Here is a 9877-nt window from a genome sequence, read left to right as displayed (position 1 = left end):
AAATAATAATAATAATTATTATTATTATTATTATTTTCAATCTCTTCCAGAGCGCAGCTCAAAACACAGATGTCATGGTGACTGTGCTGCTGCTGCAGCTGCTGTGTCCAGTCCTATGGTCCAGTCAGGGTGGGTGTCTGGCCGCCTGGTGGCGCAGCGAGCTGCTCTGTGACTCAGATGGATCAGGACAGGGAGGGAGGAGGCAGCAGAGGCAGAGCCGTCGCGCCACAGACACAGTCCACATTTCCAGAGGAGAGAGACCGACACTCAGTCCCCCCTCTAACATTTTCTGTCGAGCTCGGGTAACAAAACAAGCGGAGCAGGACTCGTCCCGCTCTCCGGGATAGAATATCAGATTATTCCCAGGACTTTGGTTTGCTCGTCATTCTCCCGGACGTCACCTCACCTCACATATAGCACATAGGATATAAGTTATTTACAGTAGCTCAACCGGAGATCTTGGAAGATGGGTTCAGTCCCAGCGATATCTGTCCTTATTTTGGGCATCGTGGTTCCAACGCTGGCCGGCTATATCGAGGTATGTAATCTGAAATGTTTCCTGATTTATTGACTGTCAGGTCGCTGTGACCAGGACCAAAAAGCAGCGGGGGTCTGCTTAGGAAAAAGCCAATCTTTTCGGCCTTATATGTGTCCTCTTTTCACATGAGCCATTTACAGCCAAGCTCTGTTGATCCTCAAACCAACGCACTATTTTATCTCGCGTGATGTGATTGTGAAACACTGATTGAGCTCTGATGACTTTCCTCAGAAAAAAAACAAAGATTCAAACACAAGTAACGGAATTGATTATTTCTCTTTCTAATCGAGGTGTTTGTACCAACTAGGCTACTTGTAATTGTTTCCCCTCCCCACATAGTTTAGAGAGAATAATGAGGAGTGATATCATATCTGTTCAGTTTAAATATTAATGAGCTTGTCTTCAGGTTATTTTTTTCCCCACTTGGCTCTTGAGCACTGATTGCAGTTTGTTGGTGTGACTTGAACAATGTGGGTCTGGAAGGTGCTGTAACAAGATTACAGCAGGCTTTTTTCTGCAGAGATCAAATGAAAGACAACTGGCGCTTTGTCAGGCCTCTGGGGGACACACAGGACCTCTGCAATGGATCACAGACAGTATGGTGTGCTTAATGATTGTGTCCATCATGTGTGTGTATTACCATAGAGGAGGGGGGTCATTTACCTATATGTATTTAGATTCCAGTTTTCCCTGTGTCATCAGGGTGGCTCTCTCTCTCTCTCTCTCTCTCTCTCTCTCTGTGTAGGACAGCAGACAGACCACTGTCCTCAGTCTGTCTTTTTCTGACAGGTTTGTCACAATTAGAGCCACCGGGAGACACACAACACACAGGAGTATTTGTTAGATCCTAATAGGCCAAATGTAGGTCCTCCTGTACCAACACACCCTCCGTGCACGTGCAGACACTCCTGCACCTACCTGATGTCCTATTTTCCTGCCGGATCACCGGTAATTGTCCCCGGGACAGTGATGCCTGCAGTATCAGACATGTGCGTTGTGTCATCGGACGACAATGCACCCATTTTCAGAGCAAACAGCCAACGCCACCACCACCACCACCCTCCCCTCCCCTCCCCTCCGCCCCCTCAGAGGGTAAACACAAGTATTCCTGCTCACTGTTGAAGCAGCCATGACAAAACATTTTAACAAGACATCTCCTCCTGGCACTGTTGTGTGCAGCGCAAAGTGATTATCAGGGAATGTTTCTCTCTCTCTCTCCCATTTGCGACAAAAAAAAAAAAAAAACTCAGCCATTTTGAGGCAGTATTGGCTGGCATTGTGCGGAAGGAACTAATGGTTATGTTCCCCAACAAAATCTATGCTGCTGCTTTCCCTCTCTCTCTCTACAAAGACCTGTCCCCTCTGCAATGATTGCCTCCTCAGTCAGCCCTCTTCACCACACAGACGTGCTGGTCGATATTGCACAGACTCTCCTGAGATGATTAATGGGTGAAATCAATGAATTTTCTTGATCAGTCACCCAGATTAAATTGAGAAATGTACAGTGGCCGGCCGCCGTGTGTCCTAACTCTTGAGTCGCATGCGAGGAATCCTGTGGTTTAATCAATAGCTGTCCTGGGGGACGAGGCTTTTTTTCTTTGTTTGATATGGCATTTTATATTTGCAGTAAAACACAATGTGCATATAACATGGCCACTTGCACTCTTTACTTCCAAATGAACACTTGGAGTGATGATAGCCTAGCCTGGAAAACCAGCTCCACAAAGAGATTTCATGATGCATGATTCCTCAAAGCATCAGTTGCTATATGACATAGGTAGGTGGGTGTGGGGATGATTCCCCCCCCTACAGGAAGCTGAGTGGACATGGATCAGCGGTTTTGGCTTGTAAAAAACACATATCACATTGAATATAAAACTATAGTTAGCATGTGGTGCGGGTTTGTGTGTATGTACGCACACCTGTTTGGTTATAAACATGAAGCTATGGATGCTGGTATGTTGTGTGTTTACATGCAGGAATATTATATTCAGGATGTGTTTGTGTAAGCAGCAAAAACATCTCAAAAAACACAAAAAAGTAATCCAGTGAGTATAAATAATTAGGCTATTCCTTTTCAATTTGAGCCCTTTTGATGACTGATGCTTCCTGTGTGAGGGCCGACTACAGTGGCACTGATTCAAATGACTGTGTGTGTGTGTGTGTGTGTGTGTGTGTGTGTGTGTGTGTGTGTGTGTGTGTGTGTGTGTGTGTGTGTGTGTGTGTGTGTGTGTGTGTGTGTGTGTGTGTGTGTGTGTGTGTGTGTGTGTGTGTGTGTGTGTGTGTGTGAGGCTGACTTGATGTATAGTCATTTGCTTGATGGTGTTTTGGCTAGTAACCTGCTCTGGCCTGTTAGGGACATCTGGTCTCTCCTGGACTGTAGATTTCTCTCTCATTTTGGATCTGACTGTCCCCCCTGATCTGGCACAGTTGATTCTGTGTTGGGCATCTGGTCAGCACTGTTTATATTTTTTATATCACAAACAACAGCCTGCCTGGTATAATGCAATCTATAACTTTTACTTTTCTACTTCCTGTTTCTGGTCTTCAATTGTACTCATCTCTGAGTCTCTAAAGAAACTATGCAAACGAAATCATAAATCCTAAATCTCTTTCCTATTTGTGTTCATCCCACCGGCCAAAGTCTGTGATCAATGTATTTGCCCCTAGCTGCTCAAGCTGCGGCAAGCTGATTGGAGTGTATACAACACTGAGACTCCGAGGGGCCTGCTTCATATTGGAACTGCTTTGTGAGATATACTTACACTTACACTTACATATCCGGTGTATAAATACACCGGATATGTAAGTGAAGAAACAGGCTTCTCTCGAGATTTGATTTCACATGCGTCAGATTCAGTATCTTAGGAGGAAAATGTGATTTTAGCATCAATTGGATATAATTACTGTGGAATAATTACTTTGGAAAACACATTGACGAGCCCATCATGAATTTTCATCTCATGAGAAGGTGGTGTCTGTCTGCACAAGGCAGGCAATGTGGCCGGAAAGGTTTCAATGATGTGACACAAAGCAGCACATCTGCAACGGCACATTTGCTACTTGCCTGTGCAAAGGCAGTGATGGGATTTTAGAAAGAGAGAAAAGAGGGAAAGAAAGAGATGGAGAGACAGAGGGAGACGTGGAAAGCGACAGAGAGAAAAAAGACCAACAACAACGGGTAACTTCTGAGTTTGATATATACACATAATCACATAATACCTCACCCTTTGTCAAACACATACTGTATGTGCACAGACACAAAAGCTTTGTTGCCCTTTCTTGCGTAACTCATTGTTTTTGAACTGCGTCAGGCCTGGACGGCCGAAAAAACGTTGACTGATGTTGTTGTTATTTGTCGGTGTGTGCAGACTGGGCCCTGCTTGATGAGCTTGTGGACACACAGCAAGGATGGATATTGCTGTGCTGACATGCTGACTGCACTCACTTCTCCCCCACCCCCCTGGACCTTGAGCTTGAATTTACGAGGTATGAGCGGTCCAGTGAGACGGGAGCTCTGCAGGGGGACGCTCAGCGTTGGTCAGGGGTGGTTTATTCCCTCTCTTCCCACGTGTCACCCTCCATTGTTCGTCATCTCTTTGCATATTGTGAATGCGGAGGTGTCATCAGACGCAAGAGTGGCCCTCTTGTCTCGCAGTTCCCTCCAGTTTGGGATTGGCCGGCTACCTCAGCTGTTCAAACAGTTTTGTTTTGCCAGATACCTGCGAGAATGGCAGATTGTGAGCTTTTGTTTCTTCAGCTGTGCTCACCACCACCACCACACCCCTTCCTCATCTGAGCATCTGTGTGTCGTAGGGTTTACAGTCTGCAGTGGCGTCAAAACAGGTTTTTTCATTCTTCTCTGTTCCAACTCCTATTTTGTTTTTTAAAAAACAAAGAAAAGAAAGAAATAGCACACATAGGCCAGAACCACACAGCAGGTTTGCCCAGAGAATTGCATCACTCTGAGGCATTTGCTGATATGGCTCCCACTGGATTAATGGAATACCAACTATCTGGAACAGTTAATGCATTTGGTACATTTTATTCTCTGCTGATTTAAGAAAGCAGGAGATGATCACAGCTGTGACAGCGTTACACAACACAACATCAGATTTTTTGGGCCTGTCGTGAAAAATCTGAAAACGGGGGGTGTTTTCCTTCCAGTTGGCCTCCAGCATGAAATATCAGCACATGTTGAGATTTAAGGCAAGATTGAGCTTGTGGGGAGGAGGACTCGCTTGAAAATCAGCGTTAATGCGCGTGGTTGGTTTCATAGTGTCTGTTTGCAAAAGTGTACGAAGCCAGAGTGGCCCTTAGAGGAAAGGACAAGCTGATCCAATCCTCAGAAGTTCAGTAAAGCTGGATACTCATGCACAGGGAGAAGAAGGAGTAACAAAAGTAAAAAAAACTAACAAAATAAAACTTCAGTATAACGTCCTCCCCCCAAAAAACGACTGTGGTGCTGGGCTTATTGCTCTTTGGTTACAGTCCTCTTGCAAAAGCAATTTTCCTCTCATGATCCAAACTCTGTGTGGTTGCTTGTGGGCAAGCATTGATATTAAAGTGCGCTGCTGTTACCTTCCATGTGTGTATTTGCTCTGGATATGGGCTGATAATGAACAATTGCTCGTGAATGAATGCCCCCAGTTGGCTGTGATTGTTGGGGCGGGTGCTGTGAAGCCGTCCGTTAGCAAGGGCTGAATGATTTGCAATGAGGGCCTTTTGTGTGTCCCCTGAATAGCTGGTACAACCCGGGGTGGTGTCACCACACAGAGGTGATCAGGATAGCCAGCAGAGACGAGAGCAAAAGCCTGGGAAAAAGAAAAAAAAAAACCCAAAACAACAATCAGTCGCACTTGCATTTGATAATGATCTCTCAATGCAAATCATTGAGGGCGGTGGCTGCGCACATTTCAAGCCTTTCTCTAGGCTGCTTCTTCTCTCTCTCCCTCTAAGCTGTGAAGATTGCCTCTTTGACCTCCACGTTCTGCCGTGTCAATCAAGATGAAGGCAGCAGCATGTGCTCCATCAGCTGAGAATCAGCCTCGCTCGCCCTTGAATTCGTAGATTAGTGCCTAAAACCTTGCTTTCAATTGTTGGGACAGCCCTGTATCCCTGAGAATCCTCTTAGTGACAAGAAACACTGGGTGCTTATAGATCTGCAAAGGGAGAGGTACTAATCCCAGAGCCCTACCCTTCACTGTCTGCTCACACACACACATAAACACACACTCGGCTCACTCCCCCTCTCGCCCACTCACTCAGTCACAACCCTCCTCTCCACACCCTGCAGAAGCAAACCTTCAAAGTGTCACAGAACAGTGACTCACCTGTGTGGAGTATCAGTGGCGCTCATTCGCGGTCTGATCTGTGCTCTATGACTAACAGTAGGAAGCGATGTCTGATTGAATCTAAGCCTTTATTCTGCCCTTTCATTTCCTCAAACATACCTTCCTGCCACTCACTCCATCCACAGTTCTGAGTCTCTGTCTGTCTCTCCATCTTCCCCCTCTCTCTCTCTCGCCGCCTCGGTTGTTTCTCCCTTTCGAGCCTGTGTTCGTGTCTCCTGGAGCGATTCCATCGACAGACACACTCTCAGCTCATCCCGGGGATTTAAATAGAGAGGCCTCATCAGGCGAGACTTGTTCTCAAGATGCCAGGCTTTGTCTCTCAGGCCCTGCGTGTGCTCTAACTACCCCCAAAGTGAAGGGAGTTGCCTCCTTTTTTTCACCAACTTGGAAATGTGGCGTTTGTGCGTCCATGTAGGCGTATGTCTGTGTGTGTGTGTGTATGTGTCTGTCTGTGCAGCCGAATCCCCTCACAGCTCAGCTCATCACATATTTAGTCCGTTTTTCTCGCTGAGGAGAAGATCCTGGGTAGCGGGAACTTGGCACGGAGCGGAGCGAGCGGGTTCAAATGGTCTCACTCATGACTGCACATAGCTTAAGTTGCATCAGGGCCTCCTGCCCGTACAAAGGCCAAATCCACGTAGCCTCCGCAATCCTCCTCGCAGATGCGCAGCCAAGGTGAACGCCACTACACCTGAGTCTGTATGTTGTTGTTTTTTCCCCACAATAGTCTGGCTCGGCGTGGCTGCATGAGAATTCCTTTTGTCAGTTTATATGCCAGAGTGCTCAGGAATGCATAGCCTGAAGTGCAAACGGCTCGCTGTATTGTGCTGCGAGCAGCTCTCTTCCTGTGATAGCGGGGAGAGAGTGACTACACTCTGGCAAGTTCAGTAGACAAAAACATCCCCTTTAATCCCTTTGAAAGGAGCCTTGCCATTTCAGACGTTTATTTTTTAATGTATTTTCTGTTTGAGAATGAGCAGGCAGTCAAAGGAGGTGGGTTAAACCCTGTCACCCCCCCTCCTGCTCAGTCTGTGTGTGTGTGTGTCTGTGTCCATCCCAGTAGCTCAGTGAGTCACTCTTGCTGCTTGGGTTTTTCTTCGCATGAATAAAATATCCGGTGTGCTATCCATGAGTTATAGTGCACTTGTGCCTCCGCCTATGGCCTCGCCTGTCTCCTCCTCAGCCCCCCTGTCTGTCCATATGTGAAAAAAGATGTCAGCCACCGCCTCTGTGTCTCATTCAGGTGTGTACTTGGGATTTTAGGAGATAAGTGAGTCATGTCGACTTGTGCACGGATTTCTCCTTTTTATGTGTTTTGGCCCAAGTGGAATAAAATGGAGGCAGACAGCTTCGAATCAATGAGCTAGTTAACGTTGTTTCCCCACTGTTTGCATGCTCAACTGCACCAGAAAGTATAAGAGCATAAATTACTCAAAGGCTTTTTTTTCTGTCTGTGCTTGCAATCTTCAACTGAATTTTGTCTCTCGTGTCGAACAAGAGCATTCAAATCAGACCCAGTTTTCGGAACTTCAGTTATAATTGATGTCTTTTCTTAGCGCTTTGTTCGTTTGTTTCTTTGTCTCTTTCTGTGTGTGAGCTGGAGTGTGTGGGCTGGCCTGTCTGTCTGTCTTTGTGTGTATATTTGGTGTCTCTTTGTGCATCATATGTCTCCGTCTTTATTTTACCGTGGATGTGCGTGTGTGCAGCACCACGCTGGAACGCCACCGCTTGAAGTGTTGCCATCCTGATCTGAATACTTGAGGACGTGATTGAGGACGGTCACGGCTACAGCGTTTCTCTGTTTCTTTGTTGTTCTGTGGTGATTGGAGAAGTCCTGTTGGATCAGGCTCTTCTCTTACCTTATCTGCGTACCCAGGTATGAACTCTTGAGTGCCACGGGGTTTATAGTCGAAGGAGAATGTGGGAGGAGGTTGGTGCTGTTGCCTTGATGAGCTGGCTGGATGACTGGCAGGCTGCCTTGCTGCAATAGTGCTCTGTTTTGCTGAGCAACGCTGCTCAAATACTCCATCGACTGCCAGGGAAAACAAAGCATGCTAGTTCCAGCTCCCTCCCTGTCCGTCTTCCTGCTTACCGAGCTTCCTGCACATCTCTGCTGCTGTTACACCGCCCCCCCCCCTGTGCCTCTAATGGTAATGGTATCATCCAGACTGGAAACATGGACACTATCCTGTTTCTTTTTTCTTTCCCTTTTTTAAAAGTTTATCTTTTTTTTTCCTCAGGAGAGTGAGGGGGAAATGAAAATGTCAGAATGGTAAAAGATAGAAGCAGTGCAGTGTAACTATATACCCCCAGAGAGAGGCCTGTGCTGCTGCCTCCGCTGCCGCTGGTACTGGAGCTGTGTGACGGCCCTGTTAGCAGCCTGTCTGATACAGCACTTTCTCAAGGAGAAGGTGACCAAGGACAAACAGCAGCCCTGTAGGATGGTCCACTTGGGACACAGACAGAACAGAAGAGGAAGATTTCACCTATGGAAGAGTGAGAAAGAGGAGCTAGCAATCCACCATGGCCTTCTGAGGCAGGACTGATTTTCTTTTTTTTTTATTGTTCCCCCAAAACAGAAATCAGAGTAAAATTTCCCTTGAGTTCCACTGTAATTAATTCAATGAGAGGTGTTCATGCATGATGAAGAGCTAAAACCTGCACATCCCCTCCCTGCCCTCACAGAGGCAATAAAAAAAGAAGTAGGGTTTGTGTACTGTATAATTTAAGGAGGAGGCAAAACGTAAATGAGAGTTAGAACTGGGCTGGAGTTGGTCGGTCATATTTCCTCAGTCGAAAAATAGAAAACTCCAGATGACGGGAGTGGTGCGAATTAATGTAGCTTGAATGCTAGCAGGAAACCAAGGGACACTCGTAGACACACAAACAGAGTGAGACAGAGAGCATGTGCAGCAGCAGCTCCTTGTTCTGCCTCAGGCTCAACTTCCCTTTATTTCCCCTGCAATGACTGTACTCAGGTTTTCAGCAATACAGTTTTTTTTTTTTTTTTTTTTTACGCATAAACAATAACCACACAGGCTGGAGCTGCAGCCAATCCCAGTCAGAGTACACCCTGGACACAGCGCCTATTGAATTGCTGATTTGTTTTTCCAATTATCTCTCAACTCACTAAACAGAGAAACGTGCTTATCACTTCACCTTAGAGCCCAAGATGACTGCTTCAGGTCACTATATTTGAAGTAAATGTAAATGTCTAGCATTTTCCCTTAATAACTGATTTGAACTGAACAGGTTAGTCAGTTTAAAAAAATAATATATTTTTTAGTTGCTTAATGCATAGATGAATCAGCTGAGTGTTTCTACACTGGGCCGTTCCACAACTGTGTCTCTACAGTGATATTGTGTATGTGTGTTACTGAGCACTTGGGTCCTAGATGTAGGCAGCATATTTAGCATTCTGTGCCAGACCTGCTTCCACCTAGATCAGGCAGCTGAGCTATGACCCTGATATTATCCTTGTAGGATCCTCTTTATTAATTCTCTAACTAATGACCAGTAGATGTTTCCATTATCTGTCACAAGAAGTAATTATAAGCCCATTCTCACCAAAACATCCATGGGAAATGACTCTTAGAGCAACAATGTGCATCAAGAGTAATGAATTCTGAGTGCTCTCACATGACATGTCAGTGGACATCATGTGTAATTTTGTATTTATATATTTTGTTACAACCATCTCCATTTTACATAATAAGTTTCCGGAAAGGCTCTTTTTTTTTCATTCCACTCTGCAGTTCATGAATGCTGCAGCCGTGCACCTCTATCAGCCATTTTGATCTGAGATAAAAACCAATCAAGCACTCCAGAGAATTCCATTAGTTTGATGAGATATGAATATAGCTCCAAGCGCAAATCTGAAATAGTCTGCTGTTTTCAGACAAACCCATTAAAAGTCATTTGATCTTCTGCAGCTAATTATAGAGCCTTCTGAGCAGCTAGCCGCCTTTACCGGACTCCACCCCCT

General features: G+C 45.7%; 1 protein-coding gene across 2 annotated transcripts in view; it reads left to right on the top strand.

Annotated features, from left to right (window-relative positions):
• The first annotated feature begins 211 nt into the window (after positions 1 to 211).
• aplp2 (amyloid beta (A4) precursor-like protein 2) overlaps positions 212 to 9877 on the top strand; it is a 57205-nt gene continuing 47539 nt past the window's right edge. Inside the window, exon 1 of one of the 2 annotated variants that reach the window (XM_083985493.1) lies at positions 212 to 538. In XM_083985493.1, the coding sequence (XP_083841619.1) occupies positions 467 to 538 (72 nt within the window). In that variant the 5' untranslated portion in view covers positions 212 to 466. The remainder of the gene's footprint in view (positions 539 to 9877) is intronic. The other variant, XM_083985492.1, reaches the window with a different exon arrangement.

This window comes from Trachurus trachurus (genome assembly GCF_905171665.1).
Source record: "Trachurus trachurus genome assembly, chromosome: 13".
Lineage (NCBI taxonomy): Eukaryota > Metazoa > Chordata > Actinopteri > Carangiformes > Carangidae > Trachurus > Trachurus trachurus.
Note: the sequence above shows the minus strand (reverse complement) of the source record. Positions and strands in the feature narration are given on the sequence as shown.